Below are 27,566 nucleotides of genomic sequence, written 5' to 3'. Positions count from 1 at the left end.
GATATAATGGTCATCTGAGTTAAATTCACCCATTCCAGTCCATTTTAGTTTGCTGATTCCTAGAATGTCAACATTCACTCTTGCCATCTCTTGTTTGACCACTTCCAATTTGCCTTGATTCACGGACCTGACATTCCAGGTTCCTATGCAATATTGCTCTTTACAGCATCGGACCTTGCTTCTATCACCAGTCACATCCACAGCTGGGTATTGTTTTTGCTTTGGCTCCATCCTTTTATTCTTTCTGGAGTTATTTCTCCACTGATCTCAAGTAGCATATTGGGCACCTACTGACCTGGAGAGTTCCTCTTTCAGTATCCTATCATTTTGCCTTTTCATACTGTTCATGGGGTTCTCAAGGCAAGAATACTGAAGTGGTTTGCCATTCCCTTCTCCAGTGAGCACCCTAGACAATATATTAAAAAGCAGAGACACTACTTTGCCAACATAGGTCCATCTAGTCAAAGCTATGGTTTTTCCAGTAGTCATGTATGGATGTGAGAGTTGAAGTATAAAGAAAGCTGAGCGCTGAGGAGTTGATGTTTTTGAACTGTGATGCTGGAGAAAACTCCTGAGAGTCCCTTGGACTGCAAGGAGACCCAACCTGTCCATCCTAAGGGAAGTCAGTCCTGACTATTCATTGGAAGGACTGATGCTGAAGCTGAAACTCCAGTACTCTGGCCACCTGATGTGAAGAACTGACTCATTGGTAAATACCCTGATGCTGGGAAAGACCAGAATGAGATGGTTGGATGGCATCACTGACTCAATGGACATGAGTTTGGGTGAACTCCAGGAGTTGGTGATGGACAGGGAGGCCTGGCGTGCTGCAGTCTATGGGGTCGCAAAGACTTGGACACGACTGAGTGACTGAACTGAACTGAGCTGAGAGTTGATTTCCAATGGTGTGTTAGTTTCAGGTGTACAGTAAAGTGACGTGTATATGGATACGTATGTGTATGTATGTATATAATCGCATATATATTCTTTTTCAGATTCTTTTCCATTATAGGTTATTACAAGGTATTGAATAGAGTTCTCTGTGCTCTACAGTAGGCCCTGGTTGTTTGTCTCTTTTGTGTATAGTAATGTGTGTATCTGATGATTCCAAACTCCTGATTTATCCCTCTGTCTGTTACCCTTCTGCTAACCATAACTTTGTTTCCTACGTCTGTCGTGTTAATCAGTTCACTTGTATCATTTTTTTCGATTCCACATGGAAGTGACATCATATGACATTTGCCTTTCTCTGTCTGACTTGCTTCGCTTAGTATGATCATCTCTAGGTCCATCCACGTTGCTGCAGACGGTTTTATTTCATTCTCTTTTGTAGTTGAGTATTCCATTATGTGTGTGTGTGTGTGTGTGTGTGTGTGTGTATCACAACGTTATCCATTCATCTGCTGATAGACACTTAAGTTGCTTCCATGTCTTGACTGTTGTAAATAGTGCAAGGTGATGGTCTTTAAGCAAACATGCTTAGAAGCTTGGTTTTTATTTTTTAAACCCAGATGAGAAAGACAGCACAGGAATTAACATCCCCAGTTTGTTTGTACAAGCAAAATAAAAGTTGGGAAACCAGGGAGGAAGCCACTCTCACTCTGTCCACCAGACAGAAATACGTTCCTTCCGTGCGTTCCCTCCCTGTGCTCCCCATCGGCAGGTATGGGTCATATGGTTCAGTTCAGTTCAGTTCAGTCGCTCAGTTGTGTCTGACTCTTTTCGACCCCTTGAACTGCAGCACACCAGGCCTCCCTGTCCAACACCAACTCCCGGAGTTCACTCAAACTCACGTCTATGGAGTCGGTGATGCCATCCAGCCATCTCATCCTCTGTCGTCCCCTTCTCCTCCTGCCCCCAATCCCTCCCAGTTATATGGTCACACGTATTCAACATAAGATACACGCCCCCAGAAGCCCAAATCCTGCTTTGTCTTTTTGCCATGTTGCCACATCTGCTTTCTTTGGTTTCTCAGAGACAGCCGAGCTCGTCATTTCGTCTTAGTCTTCTGCCGGCCTGCGGCGTCTGTGTCTCCGCCTGACTCTCGAGCCCCCGGATGCCGGTGTGCCCGGTCCCGCCTGAGAGCCCGCCGCTCCCGCTTCTGTGGTCTGCGTGTTGTGCCCAGGGCTGCACCCGACTCACGTCTGTCAGATTGTTTTCTGAGGTTTGTTTATTGTTCTCTCATCTGACTTCGCCTCTGCAGACTATTTATGATTTCTGCCAAGGTTTGGACAAGGTAAATCTCCTGCAGCGGTTGCTCAAAATTGCATGAAGCTCATGCTTGTGTAATTATGGAAGATGAAAACTGGAGAAAGAAGTCAAATAAAGTAGCAACTTCACAATATGAAGAATTCAGTCTCTTGACTTTTACTGCTCTGGTCCCAATTCTCTATTGGAGTTACAAAGCAAGCCATTTAAAAGGGACACCATCTATATAAATGTAGATTACCTATAATTTATAATTTGTGTTTACAAATATATGTAACATGGAATGAATGCTTGATTCAGCACATATGAAGGACACTGCTGCTGCTGCTGCTGCTAAGTCACTTCAGTCATGTCCAACTCTGTGTGACCCCATAGACGGCAGCCCACGAGGCTCCCCTGTCCCTGGGATTCTCCAGGCAAGAACACTGGAGTGGGTTGCCATTGCCTTCTCCAATGCAGGAAAGTGAAAAGTGAAAGGGAAGTCGCTCAGTCGTGTCCGACTCTTAGTGACCCCATGGACTGCGGCCCACCAGGCTCCTCCGTCCAAGGGATTTTCCAGGCAAGAGCACTGGAGTGGGGTGCCATTTGCCTTCTCCATGAAGGACACTGAAGAGTATAAAAAGCCTTTTGATGAAGGTGAAAGAGGAGAGTGAAAAAGTTGGCTTAAAACTCAACATTCAGAAAATGAAGATCATGGCATCTGGTCCCATCACTTCATGGGAAATAGATGGGGAAACAGTGGAAACAGTGGCAGACTTTATTTTGGGGGGCTCAAAAATCACTACAGATGGTGACTGCAGCCATGGAATTAAAAGACGCTTACTCCTTGGAAGGAAAGTTACGACCAACCTAGATAGCATATTCAAAAGCAGAAACATTACTTTGCCAACAAAGGTCCATGTAGTCAAGGCTATGGTTTTTCCTGTGGTCATGTATGGATGTGAGAGTTGGACTGTGAAGAAGGCTGAGCACCGAAGAATTGATGCTTTTGAACTGTGGTGATGGAGAAGACTCTTGAGAGTCCCTTGGACTGTAAGGAGATCCAACCAGTCCATTCTAAAGGCTATTAGCCCTGGGATTTCTTTGGAGAGAATGATGCTAAAGCTGAAACTCCAGTACTTTGGCCACCTCATGCGAAGAGTTGACTCATTGGGAAAGACTCTGATACTGGGAGGCATTGGGGGCAGGAGGAGAAGGGGACGACAGAGGATGAGATGGCTGGATGGCATCACTGACTCGATAGACGTGAGTCTGAGTGAACTCCGGGAGTTGGTGATGGACAGGGAGGCCTGGCGTGATGTGATTCATGGAGTCGCAGAGAGTCAGACATGACTGAGTGACTGAACTGAATTGAACTGAAGAGTATAAAAAAGAAAACTATTGCCCACATTCCACAACCCGGAGAAAAATCAGTGTAAAGTCTGGATGTTCCTTTCTGGTATTCTCCTGTGCGCACACTCACGTCCGGATGTTCCTGTCTGGCGTTCTTTGCACACACTCACATCCGGATGTTCCTTTCCGGTGTTCTCCTGTGCGCACACTCACGTCCGGATGTTCCTGTCTGGCGTTCTCCTGTGCACACACTCACGTCCGGATGTTCCTTTCCGGTGTTCTCCTGTGCACACACTCACGTCCGGATGTTCCTGTCTGGCGTTCTCCTGTGCACACACTCACATCCGGATGTTCCTTTCCGGTGTTCTCCTGTGCACACACTCTAGTCCGGATGTTCCTGTCTGGCGTTCTCCTGTGCACACACTCACGTCCGGATGTTCCTGTCTGGCGTTCTCCTGTGCACACACTCTCGTCCGGATGTTCGTTTCTGGTGTTCTCCTGTGCACACACTCACGTCCGGATGTTCGTTTCTGGTGTTCTCCTGTGCACACACTCACGTCCGGATGTTCGTTTCTGGCGTTCTCCTGTGCACACACTCTCGTCCGGATGTTCCTGTCTGGCGTTCTCCTGTGCACACACTCTCGTCCGGATGTTCGTTTCTGGTGTTCTCCTGTGCACACACTCACGTCCGGATGTTCCTGTCTGGTGTTCTCTTGTGCACACTCACACAGCACAGTCACAGGCTGTTAGCTCATGCAGCTCACCGGAAGCTGAGTCCACATTCTTTCAATAAAGTGCAAATCTCAGTGTCACAGGCCAGTATCTGTGAGTGTGAATGTGTATATAGAAGAAAGCCAAAAAGGCACATCCTGACTTTTAAGTGACTTTTCTCTGGGTTGTGGAATGTGGGCAATATTAGTTTCCTTTTTTAGACTTCTCAGTGTCCCTCATATATTCTGTAGTAGGCATCCACTCCACTCCACGTCACATCTATTTGTATACACAAATATTAAATTCCAGATAGTCAACATTTACATATAAGAAGAATTTTTATAATGAGAACAAAATATAGATCTAACTGAGGAAAAAATCTTGTCAGGGACACTGAGACTTTCTGGTGACCTCCTCCTGACCTTTGACCCTGAGGGCTGGAATCCATGTGGGGCGGGAAAAGCGAGTTCAGCCCAGACTTCTAGCTCTCCAGGCTCAGCTGCGAGAGGCAGAGGGCAGGGGTCATTCCCAGCGGGTGAGACAGGGGTGCTGGCAGCCACCCCTCCTTCACTGGAGCCCTAATGACATACCCGAACGCCTGGGCCCTCACTCAGGGACGACACACGGGCGGCCTCCTCTGCTGACAGTGGACTTCACGACCGTGAAGAGCGGGAGCGCCGTGACTGAGGCCGGGACTGTCCCGGCCCCAAGCAGCGTCTCGAGAGCCACGATGTCAAGTCCAGCGTGAACGGACTCAGGACACACTCCTCCTCCAAGAAGCCAGTGGCCTCGACAGCCCTGAGAAGCATTTTTACGATGAACACTTTATTGAGATTATTGGACAACAATTGCCTCTCCTTCACAGTCTTTTTAGTGAGCTTTCTGTTTCATCTCGGGGTGTAGCCAGTTAACAATGCTGTGATAGTCTCAGGTGGGCAGCAGAGGGACTCAGCTAACACCCACAGGCGTCCGTTCTCCCCAGACCCCCCTCCCGCCCCGGCTGCCACAGAACATGGAGCAGAGCGCCCTGCACTCGAACTGTCCCTAACTGTCGCCTCTTTTTCAAGTCTTCTAAATAAAGAGTCTGAAAACGAGCCTTTCGGGTGTTAAGCTTTGGAAGACCCATTTCTACTGGCAACCGAGCGAATTCACTCCGTTTTCTAAAACACTTCTGCGAGCCGTACCTGACTAATTCGCGGTGGGCCTTTCCCTTCTCGGGTTGGCCGGGGTGGGCTTTGTCCCTGTCATAACAGAGTTCTGTTAGCAGCTGGAAGTTGGCCACAGTGGGGACATTTGCATCAGGACAAACTTTTCCCTCCAGGGACCTGGTCGTTAACCTTTTACCAGCACACCACTGGAGTCATCCCAAGAAATGATTAGATCCAGTTCCTGGTGTTCTTGCCAAAACATTAAGTTCTAAACCACGGAAGGCTGCCCCACGCCAGTGAATTCTTCTCCAGCCACGAACCTAGCCTTGCATTCCTCCCCCTGCAACACTCTGAAGACCCACTGTCACGCGCAGCCTTCGGTCCTGTGGGTGGGTGTCAGCCAGGCCTGCTGAATTCTTTCGGCACATGGGCTGGTTCTCAGCAGGGCAGGGCTTATCTCCCCTGTGCAGCATCAGTGCTGACATCTGAGCCTCCCCAAAGGCCTGGAATCACAGAGCAGCTCTTGAGGAGAACAAGCATCATTTGCAGGGCACCCGCTCCAGGTGAGGCGTCTGTCAAGGACAGTCTGTTCTCTGGAAGGGGGAAGGGACGTTTCTGACAGTGAGGAGGTTCCTGGGGACTCAGGGCTTTGAAATTCATCTCGAGACATCCCTGGTGGTCCGGTGGTTGGGAATCCGCCTTACAATGCAGGGGATGTATCAATCCCTGGTCAGGGAACTAAGATCTCACATGCCACAGAGTAATTAAGCCCAAGTACTGCGACTACTGAGCCCACGCAATCCGGAGCCCAGGACAATTGGAGTCTGTGCCCTGAAACAGAAGATCCCCATGGGGCAACAAAGATTCTGCGTGCCACGGTTAAGAACGACTCAGCCAAATGCAAGTCAGGTTAAAAAGAAAGAAAGAAATCCCAGCTCATCTACCTAGTGGCCCCACCCATGACCCAGGATCATTCCCTATCTAACTCCTGACCTTGACAGAGGGGACCTGTCCAGGCTGTGACTCACGGTCCCCTTTGTAGCTCTGTTGTTGTTATCGTTCATTTGTTAAGTCATGTCTGATTCTTTGCGACCTCATAGACTGCAGCACACCAGGCTTCTCTGTCCTTCACTATCTACTGGAGTTTGCTCAAACTCTTGTCCATTGAGCCAGTGAGGAAATACAACCATCTCATCCTCTGCTGTCCCCTTCTCCTCCTGCCCTCAATCTTTCCCGGCATCAGGGTCTTTTCAGATGAGTCAGCTCTTCTCATCAGGTGGTCAAAGAATTTATTGGAGCTTCATCTCCAGCATCAGTCCTCCCAGTGAATATTCAGTGTTGATTTCCGTACTGGTTTGATCTCTTTGCAGGCCAAGGGAGGGAACCTCATAATCAACATCTAGGCATGATTTCTACCAGTCCACCCCACGGCTCTGGGAGGCATGAACCTGCTGGACTGCAAAGGAGCTCTTAGCTTCACAGAGCTTGTCAAGTTGGCAGTGAACTTTTTCTTTTTCCAGGGTCTCCAGTACCAACATAATGGGCCAGACTTCCCCATAATAAATAGAATCACCATGTGCCCCACTGAGAAAGCACCACCTCTACCTGATCTCTGAATGCCTTACTCTCTGCCTACATCCATGACAACTGACCACAGGTAAACACCTGAGGAATTGCAATGCTCTTGCCTGGTAGGTTATTACCAGCCGTCAGCAAACTTCCTGTAAATAGTGAGTAAATGATCCAGGCTCGTGTGATCACTGTAGCATTGTCTTTGATTTTTTTCCCCTCCTTTTTCTTTTTTAAAAAATGAAAACCATTCTTAGCTCAAAACTAAAAACCCCATTCTTGGCCATACAAAATGAGCCATGGCTGAACCCTGTTGCAATCCCACGTAACCGTAGGAATAGGGCTTCTGTGGCTTGGAGACAGATGGGCAGTCCGACTCAGAATGAAACTTTGAGGGTCTGCTCTCTAGAACCATTATCAGCCTCCGGGATCTTAGTTTCAAGTCTCTAATGTGTCTCTTGACACATCTAGTGTCAAGAACTAACACTTCATCAGGAGGCGCAATCCCAGGGAGTGAGTGTGGAGGAAGAGGGAGGAGGATAAGGTAACGTGTTTCCATGGCGACCTCCGCTTCCCGCTGGGCCAACGGGTCAGCAGGTTCCTGCCCTCAGCCTGTGAACCCCTCTGGATGGCTGAGTGAAAAACCACGCCTGGGATTTCTGCCCATCGGAGGGTGAGAAGTGAGGAACTGGCGAGCTGGCCCTCTCCTGTCTCTTGCCTCCTGCTGCCCACTGGACAAGTGCAAGGCCAGCTCAGCAGTCCCACCAGGACAGCAGATACCACGGTGACCTTTCTCAGGCACCATCTGAGCCCCCGGGCCTGGGATCCCCACCCTTTACAGCGTAGATGACAAGCAGTCCACAATCCCTCCTAAAGGGAGAAGAGGGCCAGGACCCCAGTCTTCATCTTCTGGTTTGAAGGACTCAGACAGGGTGCAGACAGGTCAGGCCGAGACTAGTCTGGCAGGGTGGACCCTACGGCCACCAGCGTTCCCATCAGGAATGGCTTTCCGTGTACTCGGCACGTGGCATGCCAGTTAGTTTCACTCTTGAGGCCTTCAGCAGGGCAAGAAGCTTTGCCGGGTAGGCCACAGAGGTGAGGGTGACAGGCTCAGCTCTCTTGGGGACTTCCTGGCCCCCCGTCTTCCACCCGTCCCCTTTCTCCTCGTCGTCACGTTCATCTCCCTTTACCATCTCTCGCCCCCATCCACACACTTTCTTTCCAAGAGTCCTTCCCTACTCCTGCCACGGGCACCTCCGTCATTCTTCTTGATCCACAGCCTTGCACGGGTGGGGCTTGGCCAGCTATCATTTCCCTACTTAGCACCCTTTGCTCCCAAACCACAGCCACATGGTTTGGGAGGTGGCAAGGCCTCCCTCTCTCCGCTCCCCTTCCCAATCTCAGGCAGAGATCTGGGATGACCATTTCACCCCGGCACTTCCTCTGGCCTGGAGGACCAAAGCCAAGGACATCCACCCACTTGGAGGCCACATCACGTCAAATTACTTGGCATTTTCTGACTCCAGAAGGCGTAGTCAGGGGTTCTTTCTGGATTCCCACGAGTTCCCTCAGGGAGCCCACAGCCTCGATGGGGTGTCCTAGTCGATCTCAAGGTCTCAGGAGTTCCCCCAGGTGGAGGGGGCCTGTGCCAGACTTCCTTGAGCTCCTGCTCCAAGACACAGGTGGGAAGGCGTGTCTGTGCAGACCACTGACTCCAGGGCAGGGGTCCTGGATTGGCCCCCTGCCCTCTGCTTTGCTCTGCAGCACCAGTGTCAGTTCTCATCGTGCAGACGAGCCCTCCCGGCTTCCTGAGAGTCTGGGGTGCTGCGGACAGCCATGCCAGGGGGACCCCGTCTCTCTACTGAGCATCCACATAGATTCCCCCCGATGCGTGGTCTTCTCCCTGTATCACGGGGCCCCAGAAGCCTCAGTAGGGCCATGGGGTGGGGGTCTCCTATTTCCCATTCCTCCTCCCTTGCAGCCCTTGATCTGTTGAGGAGGAGCTGGGAGATGGGCCCACAGCAGCCCCTCTCTCCCTGAGAATCTCTTTCACAATGGGACCACCGTGTGTCCCAAGGCTGCTGCTGTCCACAGCTAAGACCCCTGGGCTCCTGCCTTGACAACTCAGCGAGGCGACCCGTCCCCATCTCCAGAGGGCATGTTGGCCATCCTGAGAGAGAGAGCAGTCGAGCCAGAACCCTCTGTTGCTCCCACAGAGGTTTAGTCTGGGCACTAGTGGTGTGTTTTCCACCCCGAACACCAAGGAGAAGCAGGTGGGCAGCGACCAATACGGCAGATAACGCAGGGTGAGTCGTGGCCCCAGTTTACAGATGGAAAACTTACAGGCAGAGGCTCAACAGAAGGCAGGGGTCCTGCCATCCAGGAGGGGCACTGTGGGCGGCATGGCTGTATGGACCAGTGGTGGACAGGCACCACAGGCAGGACGTGCACTCCAGCCATCTGCACCCCTGACTCCCCCACCACTGTGAGCCTCTCTGTATTTAAAGGGGTGTTAGGAGGGAGCAGGGCCTGGCCAGCTGCAGTGTAGAGAGAGATTTGGGGCTGGGAGAATGTCCAGGGGACAAGAGGAACACTGGAATTCGGACTTTGGCCGCCTGGTTCCCAGGCTCTGCAGGTGCAGGCAGGGAGGGGATGGGATCGTTTTGCAAAGTCCGTCTCCTGTCTCTCCTCCGGGACACGAGATGCAGCTCTGCACGATTCCTTAGTGTGTCCTGACGTCGAGGGTGTCTTTGTAAAGGGACCAGGTAGCTCTGATACACGCCCCTCAGAGACGAGAATAAAAGAAGAGGGTGCGCACGGAGCACTGCACGCGGCGAGCACGTGCTGGGTCACAGTTCGTCCGCAGCGCCGGAGGCTTCCTGCGGTGCAGGCCCACCGGGGATGTGGACCCACCTCAGCCTCCTGGAGGACCACATAGCCTGCAGGGAAGGCCCTTCTTGGCCCCCAAAGCGCGCGGGGCTCCCATTCCAGACACTGCCCTGGGATAGGCATGTTTCGGGGGGGGGTGGTGTCAGCTTCAGCACCAACCCCAGCGATGCTGGCCGAGCCCGCCTTGGGACACACGCCCAGCAGAGTGTGTTAGGGAGAGAGACTCTGTCCCAGGGGCCCTGGTCCAGTCCATGGCCCCGAACACCAGCTGGAGGGCATGCCAACCAAGGAGAGATGCTCTGTCCTCCGAAGAAAGGGGCACCTCGGATATGCGAGGGTCACCACAGACAAGGGGGCCTTGTGGGCAAGCTGTCTTTCTAGGGCCTTTCCAGGAGAGTGAAGGGTACCAGTGGTCCAGAAACTCTGTGAAGGGGCCTCAAGCTTCCAGACACCAGAAAACCTGACCCATACATCAACCCTCAAAGTCTGGAGGCAAAAATCTGACAGGTAAACTCAACCTACCCACTGCCAGCTCCCCCTGACCTAGAGCACAACTTTCATCTCAGTTAAACCCGCGGTTGCCTTTAACAGCCTCATGACGAGGAAGTTGGAAGTTTTAATCCTTTCTCATGTGACATGATAGCAAACAGTTTTTTGGCTTCTGTTAAGACCATGCCTTTTATTTGTGAAACAGCAAGCGAATTCAGTGAGGTACACGTTTAATCATTGGGCTCCTCTAGCAAAAAGAAGAAACTGACAACATGAAAAGGTGGAGTCTTGGGCACTAATTTTTTTTTATTCATTTAGGTTTTTTTGTTTTAAGCTACAATAATGAACCAAGCAGGTCTATACAGAGTGCTGTATGGTAGAGACAAAGTTATGGTGGTTTAAATTGTCTGCAGATCTGCAAAAATAGATTAATTTGGGGGAGACATTTTTAAATAATAATAATTGCCATGGGTTAAGCGTCATTGTGTCAGTGCATGATTTTAAAACACTCTCAGAGGAAATCCCCTGGTGGTCCGTGGTTAGGACTCCGGTCTTCTACTGCTGGGGGCTGTGGTTCAAGTCCTAGTCAGGGAACTAAGATCCCTCAAGCTGTGTAGCATGGCCAACAAGGGAAGAGAAAACTCTCAGCAAACTATTAATATAATAATAGATAATAATATTTACTTTAATGTAGAAGAGTATTAATCAATAATTTTAGTCATGTCCAACTCTTTGCAACCCTATGGACTGTAACCCACCAGGCCCCTCTGTCCATGGGACTCTCCAGGCAAGAATACTGGAGTGGGTAGCCATTCCCTTCCCCAGGGGATCTTCACAACCCAGGGATCAAACCCAGGTCTCCTGCATTACTGGCAGATTCCTTACCGTCTGAGTCACCAGGGAAGCCCAATAATTATATTATTAAGAATACAATAGGACACCTTCTCTATACGACAAAAGACGTCTACAGAAAACTAAACAACCGAGGCTCACATCACAGTTCATGGAGAAATACTGGGCACTTTTTGTCCAGCTGGGAACTGGGCAAGGATGCCCACCATCACCACTTTATTCTACTTTGTATGGAGGCCCTACCCTGTGCCCTCAGAACTGTGACACTGAGGGTGTCACTTGCAAGGGGACAACGTAGATGCGGAGGCCAGCTCTCCAGGCCAGGCAGCGCTGTGTGGACACGTTCAGTGCTTTTCAGAGTCTCTTCCCTGGCGAGGTGAAGAAAGTCGGAGGCTGCATACCGTTGTCGATGACGCAGTCTACGACTTTCTGGGGAGGACTGTGAACACACACACATACACACACGTGTGTCGTGCACACGCAGCATAAACACACGTGTCCCCAAAAGAAAGGAAAACCTTCCCTGCGTCTGTATTTAGTTTAAAAACCAAAAGCCCTTCTCAGTAGGTGGCCAGCAGAATATAGACACCTCTCCGCTGGCTCCCAGACCATCTTGCAGCCAGAGAGAAGTGCCAGCCCGCTGGTCACTGCCTGGTTCAGGAACCTTCCCAACCACAGGGGCAGGTGGGCCTTGCCTCACTCGTGTCTTCAGACCCTGGACAGAGCTGCCCATGAGCTTGGGTCCCATTTTGGGAGCTGGCTAAGGGTCTCCCGGACAGGAACTGCCTCAGTGCCCAGCATGGAGGAGGCTGGAGAGGGAGGTTCAGGGTCCAAGTTCTCGTCTCCAGGGTTCCTAAACCCAGGAAAGGGCTCTGCGAAGCCAGACAGGCCAACAGGGTCCCCTCCATTTGCCTAGAGAGGACATGAGAGCACCCCCCCAACTCACAGACCTCATCATTCTCTTCCCAGCTCGTGCCTTAGCTCACCGGCCCACAAATCACGGGATCCAGGACCAGAGAAGCGGTGGCCAGCGCAGTGCTCGGCACACAGTAGCTGCCCAGTAAACAGCTGGCCGACTGAGTGCAGGAGCGAGTGAGTGAGCCAGCAAGTGTCCTGGCAGGGACACGGAGGCCCGGAGGCCCGGCGCAGAGGGAGCCTCCAGGCAGGGCCCAGGCTGAGTGGGCGGAGGTGCAGGCCGAGCAGCTCGGAGGCAGGGAGAAGGCTGAGACGAGAGGCCAGCTCTTTCCACGGACAGCGTTCCTCAGGCAGCTGGGCCGGGCTGCCAACCCCACACCCAGGTTTCCTTTGTGCTCGCCTGCCTTCCCCACAAGGCCAAGAGTCCTGTGCGAGACGTGACAGCTAATCCAAGCACATTTCTGGGTACGTATAGACTGACCAGGAGAAGATATCTTCTCCCCTCCTCCTCCAACCTGACAGCACTAATGTGTGCACCTGAATGCACACACGCACACACACACATGCTCACCCATCACCTTGGCTCTGGAAGTTACCACCCCGCAGCTGGCAATGGGGTGGCTGCTTCCACCAGACCTATGCCATTCTCCTGGGACTCACGACCCATCTTATTTGAAATTGTCCCCAGACCTCCCTCATCACCCCTCCTACGTTGCAAGCTCCTTATAAGCAGAGGCTCCAACGAGATGCATCTTTGCACACCCCCAGTACTCAGCTGTCACCAAGTATCAGTGGAGGGAATGACCATTTCTAACAACAAGAATGAAGACAGGAGCCATGAGACACTGAACACAGATTCAGTTCCAAAGAGTTGTCAAGGTTCATAGTGTTTGATAATTCCTAAAAAATGGATTTCACTTTTTACCAGATTTATGGGTGGAAACTAAGATCATGGCATCCAGGCCCATCATTTCATGGCAAATAGATGGGGAAACAATGGAAACAGCGACAGACTTTATATTCTTGGGCCCCAAAATCACTGCAGATGGTGACTGACGTGATGAAATTAAAAGACACTTGCTGCTTGGAAGAAAAGCTATAAACAACCTAGACAGCATATTAAAAAAGCAGAGACGTTACTTTGCAGACAAAGGTCAGTCTAGTGAAAGCTAATGGTTTTTCCAGTAGTCATATGTGAGAGTTGGACTGTGAAGAAAGCTGAGTGCCAAAGAATTGATACTTTTGAAATGTGGTGTTGGAGAAGACTCTTGAGAGTCCCTTGGACTGCAAGAAGATCCAACCAGTCCATCCTAAAGGAAATCAGTTTGAATATTCAACTGAAGGACTGATGTTGAAGCTGAAACTCCAATACTTTGGCCACCTGAAGTGAAGAACTGACTCATTTTTTAAAAGACCCTGATGCTGGGAAAGATTGAAGGCAAGAGGAGAAAGGGACAACAGAGGATGAGGTGGTTGGATGGCATCACTGACTCAATGGACATGAGTTTGAGCAAGCTCCAGGAGTTGGTGATGGACAGGGAAGCCTGGTTTGCTGCAGTCCATGGGGTCTCAAAGACTTGGACACGACTGAGTGACTGAACTGATGGGTAGAAATAGAAAAGGCTAAATTTAGATAGGAAATGACATTAGGCTGAAGCCTGGATATGGAGCAAAACCAAAGAGAAGTTGAGCAGGAGGAGAATCTCTGTGTGATGTGAATGAGCCGCCTGTTTTCTCTCACTTCCAGAACAAAGGAGCTTATCCTTGACGTCAATGTAGGTGAAGACACAAAAGGCTCTGGGTGTGTGCAAGGTGCAGCTGGGCCTGGATTTGCTCGGCATTTGTGTAGGTTTATTCAGGAGGGGGCAGGGAGTCGTCAAGGCGTCAATATCAGACAAACGGGAGGGGCCATTCTCAGCAAGGAGTGTGCAGCGCGCAGCTGGCCTGCCAGGACTTATGTGGGAAGGACTGTCCTGATCAGCTTGGCGTTGCCCGGCTTTGCATCTGTGTCCGAGGAAGTTGCACACACACTTTGCCGAGGGCAGGGGAAATCCTCAATGTGCGTTTGGCGTCCGGAACTAGCAGCTTAGTCTGCTTCAGGCCACCAGATCATGACTCTTCCTTCCTTCGCCCAGGAAGAAGAATGTACACGTGGAGGGAGATTCCACAGGCCCCTCTGCCCTTCCAAACCCAACCAACCTTGCTTCCCACGTCGGACCCTGCAATTGTAGAGCCGGGTGCAGCTGAGCTGCCTTGGAGCCTGCCTGTGTTTCAGGTCCCACCAGAAAGCCTTGGCCCTCTACCTTGTCTGAGAGGAAGTTCTACTCTCCCGACACTTAAAATTTTATTTTTTGGCTGTGCCATAAAGCCTGTGGGATCTGAGTCCCTGACCAGGCATAGAACTTGAGCCCCACGCATTGGAAGCCAGGAGTCCTAACCACCGGATCACCAGGTAAGTCACTCTCCTGACACTTTATAGACAGAAGGCTGGGGGCTTCTTCACAAGCCCTAAACAGTGCTTACTGAAGAGCAAATTGCCGCAGCCAAGGTGCTCAGAGTACAGAGCTCTCTCCCAGAGCCTGCTATACCGGGCTCATGTCTTTGTGGCTTCTGCCTTCGGTAAACCCTCCTTTTCCAAACGCCACTCTTCAAGTGCTGCCTCCTCCACGGAACCTCTGCGCATAACTCTTGCCCCGGTTAATTTCTGATCCACACTTCCCAGTTTAGTATTTAATCAAGTTCCCTTTTCAGGAGATGGTCCTTTCTCCCGAATGACGCGATTTGAGGGCAGGGACAACATCATTTATTTCTTTTTTGTACATCCCCTGAGTAACAAGGACCCTATTTGCTGAACCAAAAACTTGCGACGCATAATCTGAAAAGTAAGAAAAGGCCATCTGTCCTGACAGATCTGGGCTAGAATCGACCTCGCTTGCCTGGGTGGGCGTGCACCCGAAGCTCCAGCAGAGCCGCCCAGTCTGCAGCAAGCTATGAATGGATACGGAGTAAATGAATGAAAGGGAGTGAATGAAGAGGTTTGCGGGGGGTGGGGGGATGTCTCTGGCCGTGGCTAGAGGTGACGGTCTCTGGGGGTGGGCTTCAGCGAGGATTCGGCTCCGGGGGAGGGCCTGGCAGGGATGCCCTGAAGCCACTCCCCGACCCGCGCCCAGCCCGCCCCTCGCCCCGCAGTGGTACGCGCCACTCCGAGCTCCCCGGGCCCGTGGATGCCCTTCGTCTTGAATGGAAGTCGCCGAGGCCGGAAGTGGAAGGGACCACTCCAGAGGACGAGGCGGGGGGGGCCACGGGCCCGCCGCGTCTTCATTGAGTAACCGAATCGGGGAACATGGAGTTCCATGTGCGTCTTATGTAAAGAGAGCGACGGACGCTACGGCCAATGGACGCACAGCACTCCCAGGCCCCGCCCCCCAAGTATGCAGATGAGGCGGCACCGCCGCCAATGGCGGGCGCTGGGGGCGGGCGCGGAGAGCGGTCACGTTTTCCACTATGTGACAGCGGCGAGTCCGCGCCGGCGGCGGCGGCAGCGAGAGGCCCTGCCGAATACGCGCTGCTTTCGGCCGCAGCGGCGGCGGGGTCGGCGGGCCGCGCGCGGATCGTCCAGCGGACTGGTTAGGACGCGGCTCCGGTGAGTGCGCGCGACGCGGCGGGCGTGGCGGGCCGGCCTGGGCGCAGACCGGCTTCTGGCCGCCTAGCTCTCTGGTTACGTAACCGCCGGCGGGACAGCCCTGGCCCCTGCCTCGGGGGGCGGGTGGTGGCCTGGGGTCTCCGTGGGCCGGCTCCGGGCGACGGCAGAGGATCCTCTAGTCCACAGAGATGCAATCGGAGGGTCTGCTGGGCTATTTCACTCATCCTGAAACCGGCCTGGGGCGGGGGGGGGGGGGGGGGGGGGGGTCGTTATTCCCATTTGGCAGATCCAGAAACTGAGATCCAGAGAGGTCAGGCCCATGTCTGAGGTCACAGAGCTACTGAGGGGCTGTACAGCGAGCTGTCCTTCTTAGACGATTTTCTTTTAGGAACCCTTCCTCTTTTCCCCTTCTTTCCCCCATCCCCCAAGGAGGGAAGGCTGAGGAAGGCCAAGGCAACCAAGGGTCAGTGCCACAGCCTCTGGGAAGATGGAAGGCCCCTTGGGGAGCTGGCTTCCTGCTCTTGCGGACACAGAGCCAGGTCTCCAGCTCAGGAAAGGCCACTGGTGGCCACTGGTCTAGGAGCCCTAGCTGGACAGCCCATGGGTCCCCTCGAATAGGTGAGCAGAAGGACAAGACGGATGCTGGACCTGAGCACAGATGCTCATCCCCTTTGCCCACCCTGGACTCTGTGTGTTTATTCCCTCTCCTAGGTCGGTAGAAGAAGGGGGAGGGTCCTGTTTTGTGATACAGCCATCACATTATCCTTCTGGGCTGGACTTTGGCTGGCAAGTCCTGGATAGGAACCAGTGTGTGTGGGTGGGGGGTGGGGTGGGGCCTGCTTACCCCTCCAGGAAGGCCAGGGTAAGCGATGACAACTCGGTTGCCAGGGCTTCTGTAACCTACACAGAAGAAACCAGTTGGGAAAGCTGATTCACACTCACAGAAAAACAGAGCCAGAAGGTACCCTGGAAATCATCCAGGGTAACCCCTTAGCTTGGCAGATGAGGAAACTGAGGCCCAACTGTCTGCTGGGCGCAAAGCATGGCAGGGCCAAGCCCAGGCTCAGGGTGCCTGCAGGGTCTTTCCATCATCCTGAGGGTCTTTAGCCGGATCAGGATGAACTTCAGAAGTTCTTCGAAGGCCTGGGATTGGGTGTTGCCGAATCTTGAGTGAACTGGAATTTGGAGGGCAAGGGCCCTCAGGTCCCCCAAACATTAAGAACCCCAGCTCCATGGCAGAAGCCCCTCCACGAATACCTCTCATCACCCACATCCAATACAGCAGGGCCACTGACCTCCTGTCTTGCTGCAAACGGAGTCGCCCAGCCCCTCCCCCAGCCGGGGTTTGTGGTCCTGGGCTGGTGTGGCTAAGGAGGGAAAAGCTCTACCTGAAGGCTTTTCTTCAAAACTGAGTTTTAAATTCAAGGCTAATCACTTTTTGTCACGAAGAAAGTGATTTTTTTTTTCCTCACAAAAAGTGATTAGTGGGTCGGGAAGATCCCCTGGAGAAGGAAAAAGCAACCCCCTCCAGTTTTCTTGCCTGGGAAATCCCACGGACAAAGGAGCCTGAAAGGCTACAGTCCATCAGGTGGCAAAAGAGTCCGCCACGACTCAGCGACTAAACGACAATCACTTTCTGTAAGGCATCTGAGTAAAATGAGGAAAGGGACTCCTGTTTCTTCAGTGGAAGCAACGTGATATGCCAACAGGGATGGTGCCGTGGGTGTTGGCAGTTATCTGTCGCTGTCGTCTCGCTGTGATTCACACTGGCTCAGGACGGACGCAGCCCGGGCTTGCAGCGGGGGCTGGGCGCTGGGGGGAGCGGGGGGCTGTTGCCTGCCCGGCCCTGGGCTGCTGCTTGGTGACCCAGTGCCCGCCACACCCCCGCCTCAAGGGCTCGTCTGTGAGGCTGGGCTCAGGGTAGGTGATCTCTGAGGTCTGTTTCCATCTCTAGCTTTTTTTGTTTTTTCCGTTCTTATTGGAGTATAGTTGCTTGGCAGTGTGTTCATTTCTGCCCTACAGCAAAGTGGATCAGCTGTTGTTGTGTACTCATTGAGTCGTGTCTGACTCTACATATACATATGTCCCCTCTTTCTGAGACCTCCGTCCCCTCTCGGTCACCACAGAACATTTTAGCGGCTTTCCCTCTGCTGTACAGTAGGTTCTCTTTAGTGATCTAGAGACAGCTGTACGTAGCGGTGTATATACGTCAGTCCCTCATCCCTAGCCTTTCGGATTCTGTTCCTCTGCAGACGATTCCCACGGGAGACAGGAGACAGGGAACATGACCCACCTGAGGGCACGTGGTGTTCGTCTGTGAGGCTTAGAAGGGAACAGGGAAAGTTCCTCTCATTTGCACTATTTCTCACCCACACTGAACTTTCAGAAAAATAACTGGTGGGCACGCCTCTGTTTTTAAATGATGATGTAATAACCTCACGGGGCCTCAACAAATCTCAGGCTCTGGCAGGTCCCTGAGTCGCTGGCGGGACCGCTCAGCGTTCTGTCCAGAGAAAGCGAGTCACTGAGAACGACCGCATTCGGCAAAACTGCCTAGAAACGCACCCTGCCGACAGCTCTGCAGACGCTCTGCGCCCTGCGGAAGGCGGGCTGCCTGCCAACCGCGGAGAACCCCGGAGGGGGCCCGGACCCGACCTCTGAGCTCTCCGTAGGCACCTCTGCAACAAGCTGGTTACTGTATTTCCAAGTCTAGAGCGGAGCAGAAGCAGTCAGTGAACAGGCGAGCGGTGCAGGTCACGGACAGGGCCAAGGCCACTGTGTTATCAGAGGCGGGCAATTCCGAAGATGGAGGGGGCTCCGGGCTGAGTGCTGGGTCTCCCCAGCCCCTGAAGGCCTTGAGAGTCCTCGCCCCCTTCCTGAGAAGAATCGGAACAGCTGGGCTGGTCCCGGGCACCCAGACACTGAAGCCAGCCTTAAGCAAAAAAAGCAACAGAGGCTTTTGCGTTTGTTTTAAATCTTGTGCTTCTTAAAGGTGGTGCAGCTAAGAATGCCTGAGGGGTCTTAGGGAGGAGAACACGCCTCTCCCCAGCCACCTTCTCTTCCATATTTGGATGGCTGCAGTCACATTTTCCTCGGTTACCAGCGGTTTCCATGGAGAGTGCCAGTGTTTATTCAGCAGGACAAACATTTTCTCCAGATTACAGCAGCCTGGCCTCAGGGAATTGGCTCCTGCCAGGAAGTAGCAACCGGGTTATAATATTTGGGGCTGTAAAATACGAGGGCTTTCAGAAACAAAGTACAGGCTGTGAGGTCCCTGTTACGTAAAGTTCAGAAACAGGGGGAGTGAACCAGGCTGTGAGAACTCAGGCTCGTGGGGACCTGGGGTGGAAGTAGGGAGCAGGGGTGGGGATGGGGACCACCAGGGGCCCCTAGGGGCCAGCAGCATCTGCCTCTGGGGCTGGGGGCTCAATTTGTGGACACACAGCAAGGTGTCACCATCGGCAGGTGTCTCATCTTCCATTTCAGCTGGTCTTCGGTAATTGAGCCTGCCCTGATTTCTGGTCTCTGCTTTCCACAGAGAAGGGCACGTCCCCCTCAGACCAGGGGTGGTGCGCGCAGGAAGCGTTTACCGTCCTGGCAGCGCTGGGGCTCAGGCTATGTTTTCGTTCCCCGTTTCTTTCTACTGTTTATTGTGGAAGCTGTGAGTGTGTGTGCAAGCAGAGAGGACGGGGAACGAAGGCCCCATCCAGCGTCGGCAGGTTTCTGCTCTCTTCCACCTCCCTGCCAGCTTCCTCCCAGTCCCGAGTGCCGCAAAGCCAGCCCAGACGGTGATCTCACCGTGGACGGCACTTTCTAACTGTTCCTCTGTCCTGGCCAAGCAGCCCCGGCTACTGAAGACGTGGCCAGGGGCCCGGGTCAAGGGCGTGAGCGCAGCAACTTGCCTTCCGTCTGGCTGTTCCCCAGAGCAGCTCCCACGTGTGGACGTCTCAGAAGTGGCCGTGGCAGGTCTCTGGCAGCAGGCGCCCGCCTGCCTTCCCCTTAGCCCCTCTGCAGCCAGGCGGTCCCTTTCTGCCCCGGGCCCCTGGACTCATGAGGAACGCCCCCCCCCCCGCCCGCCCTGGTGGAAACACAGGCTTCCCGGGGCTCCCACGGAGCCCTGGCACGCTGGCGAGGGCGGGCGCTCAGTGGACGATTGTGGAAGGCAGGAGGCAAAGTCTGCTTTGACAGGCACGTTGGTTTTGCCAACTTGGCAAAATGAGGTCAGTCAGTTAGAGCTGTCGGTGCTGAGCGACGCTTTTTCTGGAATAATGAGGCTCAGACGGTTGGTCTGTTGTCTCCCGTTTCTGCCATGCTTGCCCTACACTCTCAGGGCCTGGGACCCGTGAAAACCAGGGCTTCTCCGAGGATCTGGGTGACAAGCCCCGGGCGTGTGGAAGCACCGTGTGCAGGCCTCCTCCACGGGGCAGCCAGAGACAGCACTCTTGACAACGAGCTATCTCCTTTTTTAAAAAAAAAAAATTGTTTTCCTCTTACCCTGTCTCTTTTCCTCTAGTGATTGGCTGTGCTATGCTGTGCTTAGTCGCTCAGTTGTGTCCGACTCTTCGCAACCCCACGGACTGTAGCCCGCCAGGCTCCTCTGTCCATGGGATTCTCTGGGGAAGAATACTGGAGTGTGTTTCCTTGCCCTCCTCCAGGGGATCTTCCCAACCCAGGGATCAAACCCCAGTCTCCTGCATTTCAGGCGGACTCTTTACCGTCTGAGCCACCAGGGAAGCCCCTAGGGACCGTAAAAGCCAGCCCTTGCTGGAGGCTCGCTGCGTTCCATACACTGAACCACTGTCCTTCAAGCCTCTAAGCAGCCAGTGGGTGGTGGGTGCTGCTGTGGCCCACTTTACAGACGGAGAAGCAGGGCCGCAGGATGTGCAGGAACTTGCCCAGGACCGAGGTCAGGAAGTGGAGGAACCTGCCAGAGGTCCCACTGTCCAGGGTCTGCTCACTTAGCCCTCCACTGCCGCCCCCTCCCCTTCAGAATTGACTCAGCAGAAAGGCCCCACCCCGCTGCTTATCTGGGGAGGGCTGTGGGGGAGACAGGTAGTGTTCAGGGAACCCTGGGAAGCAAGCAAAGCACGGAGAAGCCCCTAACAGGTGTCCCAGCTCCCACCTTGCTCTGCCCTGTAACCCTGCTGGCACGTGAGTCAGACCTTGTTGCACAGGCCCCTACAGCACTTTCCATCTCACGCAGAAAGCAGCCACGGCCTGGCTCTGACCGCACGTCAGCCACCTGCCTTCCACCTGGCCCTCTGCCCCAGACGCATCCATCCTCCTCAGACCCACCAGCCTCAGGACCTTTGCACTTGCCACCCCCCTGGCCCATCCTCTCAGTCTCTTCAGTCTGTCTTGGTTTGGGTTCTCTTAAAAGAGCGTGCAGGCTAAGGCTTAAATGCTGGCCCTGTACTGGGAGGTGTAATCCCAGGGCAGCTGAGGTGAGGGAGTGGGGAGTGCAGAAGAGACGACTGTGACACAGAGACACACACGCACGTGCATGCGCGCGCGCACACACACACACACACACACACACACACACACACACACACACGACGACACCCTGCTTCACAGACACCCAGCTGGCCACTCAGCCCCTTGGGGTCTCATTGAAAAAACTATCCAAAAAAAGATGAAGGAAGGCTGCAGAGAAAAGGACAGTCTGTTCTAGGGAGGGATGGAGAGGCAGCACCGCCCTGGGGGGCCGTGGTCCCATCTCACCCAGGGGGCCCACGCCCCCTTGGATCCAGCTGCCTCACCCAGCCCTTCGGCTACAGCAGCGGGGGAAGCCGGGGCTCACCCCGTGGTGACCTTGGCGCTTCATCCAAGGTCACACGTGTCCAGCAGAGACTTCTCGTGTGTGGGCCCCCGAAGTGACCAGGCAGGAGCGAGGCCTGCAGGCTTGGGGAGTGCGGCCGCAGGGCTCTGAGTGAGCACGACCGGGGGGCGCAAGTGCAAGGTCGCGCGTCACCTGTCTGTGGGCCTTCCCTGGCCCCCCTTCCTGATTCGCACCCAGCTGCTCCCACCCCTGGAGCCCTGCTCTGCTTCTGTCTCAGCTTCCCTCATCTGCCCTGCACGCCGTTCCCTCACTGACGGTCTCTTTTCCGCACTAGAAGGTGAGCTCCACGAGGGCAAGAAGGCGGTCCCGTTCTCTGCGCTCACGGGCCCCAGCACTGTAGGCAGAGACGGCTGAGATCAGCCCCGCAGAGCGCCAGCTGTCCTCCTTACGGCGGCTCCTGTTGTTCTGTGGCCAGCCGTTTGTGCCCTGGGGTCTTCCCACAGCAGTGCGCCTGGCTTCCGTCTTTTTACTGAGTGCACAGTCTCCCCTCAGCGTAAACGTCCCGGGGCTTGTGCCCTCACACCGTGCGCCAGGCCCTGGGCTGCAGCTGGGAGGGTCTCGAAGCTCCCACGACCCGGCCATCTCGGTGACCCCGGGGGGAGAGGCCAGACAGGGGACGCCCAGCCCACGGGGCCGGGAGGAGGCGGAGCTGCTGGTGCGGGCCGATGGGCCAGCTGCCGGCTGGGTGCTGCAGCAGACGCCAGGCCCCGAGGTCGGAGCCCAGCCTGGGCCCGGGGGGCGGCTGCAGGGAGGTCGGGCCCCGCCGCGCTGACGACCCCCGTGCAGAGCAGAGCCGTGCTCTGCGCCCCGGGCAGAGAGGAGCTCAGCTGGCCCGCATGGACTGCAGTAGGGCCCGCTGAGGCGGGGCCCAGCCAGGTGGGCCGGGTGGACACGATGCCAGTAGCCTCCTTGCTGGTGGTCCTTTCCGGGTCTTTCTTCCTACATGCCCCACACTCACACGTCTCTGTGTGGACGGAGCAGCTTCCCAGGGGTGAGGAGGGGCCAGGCTGTAAGCGTGGCTGGAGGTGCCCAGAGCCCCCGCTCCAGGAAGACTGTTGGGCCAGCACAGGAGCCCTCCTGTTGGCCAGCCCAGGGTGCTGCCGGTCCGCTCCCCTTCGGAAGCCTCATCCTTTCTTTGCATGGTTCCTCGTGTCTTAACGAGGTGGAGCATCTTCCAACACAGGAGCCCTCCTGTTGGCCAGCCCAGGGTGCTGCCGGTCCGCTCCCCTTCGGAAGCCTCATCCTTTCTTTGCATGGTTCCTCGTGTCTTAACGAGGTGGAGCATCTTCCAGCACGGGAGCCCTCCTGTTGGCCAGCCCAGGGTGCTGCCGGTCCGCTCCCCTTCGGAAGCCTCATCCTTTCTTTGCATGGTTCCTCGTGTCTTAACGAGGTGGAGCATCTTCCCAGGTCAATAGCTCTTACCTGGTGCATCTCTGTGTGGAAACAGCTGTTCTTAGTCTTCCGTCTCTCTCTTCCCAGACGTTAGCACCTTTCATTCTCTATCACGTTAGCTAGAACTTCCCTGAATGTTGAAGACCAAGTGGTAGATGTGCTTGTTTGTTCCTGACTTTCGCAGCAGAGAGCTGGCGTTTGAGGTTCTCGTGATTCGGGACCAGTAAACAGCTGGTCTAACACCACAGTGAGATGCTCTAACAGCCTTCCTCTGTGGCCCTGGCTGTCTCCTTTCGGCACGTAGACTTTCTCTTCTGAAGATCTGATATCACAGCAGAGATGTCCAAGAGTAGCGTGACTTAGCGTCCTTCACAGGGAAACTGTTTGCTTTTTCCACGGGTAGAATTTTCATTTTCCTTGAAAACATCATTTCATCAGGACACAGCCAGGCTTCGACCCTTCTCACATGATGTTGCCGGGAGCTCAGGGAGTCAGGCACCTACAGATCTGTCTTCAGGATGGTTTCCTTCTGTGTGTGTCTCTCTCTGTGGTTTCTGTCTCATTGTTACGGTGTCTTTTGCAGAAACAGCTGTTATCTGCAGGTAAAAAAATGTGGCTTTAATATCAGCCCTTTCCCTGGGCATGTTTAAGACGTTTCTCGCTCTCATCCTTTCCACTGCTGAGTCTAAACTGTATCTGTATAATTCTCTGTTCTAACGTGACCCTTCCACCTCAGTTTGCAGCTTTAGCTCATCTGTCGTTACGTGTTTCACTGAATCCGTCATTTCTTGATTTTGTTTGTGGTTAGAACCGGTGCTGTCCTAAACTTGCTTGTTCCCTTGTGCCCTGCAGGTTGTATTTCTCTTGTCTTCATTGCACTTCTTTTCTAAAGCCGCGGTTGGCTCCTTTCTGCTGATTGGTTCGGGAACCACACAGGGTCTGATCAGACCTGCTGTTTTCGTTTTGCAAAGAGTGCTGTGGTTGGGTTCTGCACGGGCCCCATCCTTGGAGAGGAGGGGGCCCTGAATCCAGCGCTGCCTCTTGCTGTGTGTGTGGCCTGGGCAAGTCACCACCTGTTTCCCCTGGAACGGGATCCTGGTGTGCTGTGGACAGCGACCACGGGGGTTACCCAAGCCAGCGCGTGCCACGCCCCCCACCCTGTCTGCAGAGCCACATCCGCCAGAGTCCTGCCCCTGCGGCCTCTGGTCCAGGCCCCCGAGCACGGGAAAGCTGCGGGGGCACATTCTGCCTTCTGGGTGAGGGGGTCCACTGCCTGGGCCCTTCAGCTCTCCTGCCACTGCTCGGGGCCAAGGCTGGCCTCTGGGAACTGCGTCTGTGTGTCCCCCCGCCTTCTGGCTTCCTGACCTCCAAGGCCAGGAGGAGAGTGGAGCGGGGTTTATGCCCCCACCGCCAGGCCGCAGGTTGCCTGGTCCCGCTGCTTTGGGGGCCCCTCCTGCCCCTCCAGGCCCAGGGGAGAGAAGCAGGCCCAGACCCCGCCACACACACACACCTGGTCGCCCCAGAGCTGCACATTGTTTGCAGTTTTCTCAACCCTGACCACATCCGCTCGTGCGGGGCCTCCATCCTGCTCTCTATGGGTCCGCAAGAGGGTCTGCGTCCTGCCGGGACCGTGGGGAGGCAGCCTCCAGGGTCCTGCTTTTGCCCCGTGACCTCTTGGTCTCCCGTCCCTAGGCTTCCCGTGCAGCCCTCCTGCCCTGGGTCCTCACTGTCTTTACTCACCCCAGCCTACAACCGGTCAGTCTCTCTCTCCAGCCCCCATCCACCCACCTACCCCCCCAAAGCCCCAAAGTGAAACTTTCTGTCCAAATAAACGAAGTTCCCAGAGTCTGCTGCTTCTGACCTGTCTGTGGCTCTGCATGGACCCCACAAAGTGTGGGCCCCACGCTGGCTTCATATGGACCCCCCCACCCCCCGTCGCCATGAGGGCTCCCACTGCCCTGCCCTCTCCATGCAGTAACCCCCCTGCCTCAGCTTCATTTCCCCCTGAAGCCTCCCCACCCGCAGCCTGCTCTGGGTCTCCCATAACTTGTGATGGCTGAGCTATCTGAACCCTGCTACACCCCCATCCCTGGGAGGGCCATCAGCAAAGGGGTGTCCGGGGCTGTGGCTGCCCTCCCAGTTCAGGGTAGCTGGGGGCCCAGGGCACAGGAGCCACACCGCTGACCCCGCATCCCCCAGCGAACCTGGAGGAGGGCTCCGACAGGGCGTCCCTCCTGACAGGCCGCCTGCCCCCGCACGCCTGACCACAGTCTCTGCTCTGCCAGCTCTGCCCCGGAGCCAGCATGGATGGCTGCGCCGACCACACGCCCAGCCCCAGCGCCCCATTCAAGGAGCCCGCAGAGCCCTGGGCCAGCCAAGCTGCCCTCCAGGAGGACGTGGACATGAGCGGTGGCTCAAGCGGGAACGAGACCAGTGAGAACGGCTCGACGGGGCGGGACTCGCAGGGCAGCGACTGTGGCGACAGCGGCCGGGAGCTGGGGCTGCTGGTGGGGCCACCGGGCTCTCTCCAGGGGTGGGTGCGGCCGAGGCCCCTGAGGCGAGGCCCGGCCTTTGTTTTCTCGGTGTCTCGTTCCGTGGTAGCGTGAGTGCTTTTGCAGTCTTTAAGTCGTGATGACCAAGTGTCTCGAGAGTTTTGAAAATCTTATTAACTTAGTTCAGTTCAGTGCAGTTCAATTGCTCAGTCGTGTCCAACACTTTGCGACCCCATGGACGGCAGCACGCCAGGCCTCCCTGTCCATCACCAACTCCTGGAGCCTGCTCAAACTCACGTCCATTGAGTCAGTGATGCCATCCAGCCATCTCATCCTCTGTCTTATTAACTTATTAACAACTAAACTCTCCTGAGGTCTGTCCTTCCTTATAATGGTGATATGGGTGTAGGATTGTGATAGATGCATGATGAGATGACAAGATCTCGGGAGGCAGAAGAGTCAGGTAACCCTGAACGATGCTGAGTAGTTTACAGAGCATGAACTTGCTACTCTAGGCTAGGGTTTGTATTGCCCAGAACTTCCTTATCTGGTATCCAGAGGTTTTCCGTTCGTTTTCTCTTAACCTCGTGTTTTTCCTGATTGACTTGCCTGTCATCCCTGGGTGGATGGGGAGGACAGGGATGGACACGCTCTTCTGAGTTTTGGATTTATTTTTGTTCTTTTAGTCCAGAAACCTTTGGCCTAATGATGGCGAAGTCTGAACACCACCTGTCCACCAGTGGCTGCAGGTAAGGCCAGTTACCACGGCCTCCATTCAGGGCCTTTGGAGAGAGAGAAAGGTTTGTCATGAGACGAGGTTGTGGGGGTGATGTGACTGTTTTCAAGCTTCTGTTGGAGCCCGTCAGTCTGAGCAGCTGTGCCTTCTGTGAGTCCGGCCTCATCCTTTCAGACAACTGGCCCCTCAGGCTGCTCCAAGCCCCTGACGGTGCCGCAGGCCTGCAGCCCCTCCGGCTCTGACTTGGCAGGCCTTGTCTGCATCTCAGACACGTACCTGGAATGTTCCTGACCTGTTTATTTAGGTGTTTGTGACAAACACGTCCTTAATTCCATATTGACAGATGCTTTCCCATCACCACTGGGGCAAAATTCAGACCTCAGTCTCGGGCCTGGGGGCGCTATGCCATCACCCCTGAGGCCCAATCCCATCACTCTCTGGATCCTCTGTCTAAACAGCCTGTCTCCCTCTGCAAGTGCCCACGTCCCTGTATCCTTGGATTTGAAGATCCTCCATATACACTTGGTCTCCTCACCTCTCCTGTCTGCTCATTGCTCACATCTTTGTCCAGGACGCCACCATGCTGTCCCCTGGGGTCTCCATCACTCACTCCTTCTCTGTCTGAGACCGGAAGGAAGACAGAGCTCAGCAGTGGGGCGGGTTGGTCAGGTGGTGGGTAGGGCCTTGCTGGTAGAGAAGAGCCAGCAGGAAGGACGCTCTCCAGCATTGACCTGGTTAGAGAACTGCTTCTCCCGGCACGGTTCCTCTTCCTACGAGGGACGCAAGGCACGTCTGCAGGCAGCTTTGGTTTCATAGCTGGCGGGGGCACCCCTGCATCCTGCGTGCCCACCAAGAACACGTAGACTGCAGCGTCCTCGCACCCCAGTGGGGAAGTAGGGCCAGAGGCACAGTGAAGGCGGCACCTAGGGTGATCACGTCCTTCTTCAACTCCGCAGCAGCGAGCAGTCCACCAAAGCCGATGCCCACAAAGAGCTCATCAAAACGCTGAAGGAGCTGAAGGTCCACCTCCCCGCGGACAGGAAGGCCAAGGGGAAGGCCAGCACCTTGGCGACCCTCAAGTACGCCCTGAGGAGCGTGAAGCAGGTGAAAGGTAGGTGTTTGTTCCAACCTGTAGCAGTAAGTCTCAGATCTCCCCAGATCAGAGCTTAGACTGGGTTGATTTTCTGAAACTCAGTCCTGAAATAGCAGAAGGAAATCATAGAAGTCTGATGAAATTGCAGCTGGTTGAAAACCTGAGTTCATCTTAAGTTTTCTATTGTATGTGACTTTTAGAGGAAAGGAAAAAAAAGCAGGTAGAAAACCAGCCAATAAGAGAAACATGCTTATT

At 54.5% G+C, this 27,566-nt stretch overlaps 1 protein-coding gene and 1 long non-coding RNA gene across 2 annotated transcripts in view; one reads left to right on the top strand and one right to left on the bottom strand.

Annotated features, from left to right (window-relative positions):
• The first annotated feature begins 15,666 nt into the window (after positions 1-15,666).
• The window catches only part of PER2 (period circadian regulator 2), a 42,939-nt gene continuing 31,039 nt past the window's right edge, over positions 15,667-27,566 (top strand). The window contains 4 exon segments of the mRNA XM_027538091.1: positions 15,667-15,756; positions 25,276-25,523; positions 26,169-26,231; positions 27,175-27,329. Of these exon segments, the coding sequence (XP_027393892.1) occupies positions 25,294-25,523; positions 26,169-26,231; positions 27,175-27,329 (448 nt within the window). The 5' untranslated portion in view covers positions 15,667-15,756; positions 25,276-25,293.
• LOC113890228 lies at positions 18,167-19,652 on the bottom strand. Its single transcript, XR_003510455.1, has 2 exons — positions 19,555-19,652; positions 18,167-18,945 (listed from the first exon to the last, which is right to left on the bottom strand). It is a non-coding gene; the product is annotated as an uncharacterized LOC113890228 (long non-coding RNA).

The sequence above is a fragment of the Bos indicus x Bos taurus genome, chromosome 3 (genome assembly GCF_003369695.1).
Source record: "Bos indicus x Bos taurus breed Angus x Brahman F1 hybrid chromosome 3, Bos_hybrid_MaternalHap_v2.0, whole genome shotgun sequence".
Taxonomy (NCBI): domain Eukaryota; kingdom Metazoa; phylum Chordata; class Mammalia; order Artiodactyla; family Bovidae; genus Bos; species Bos indicus x Bos taurus.
The sequence above is the reverse complement of the archived record's forward strand: the minus strand, read 5'-3'. Positions and strand labels throughout refer to the sequence as shown.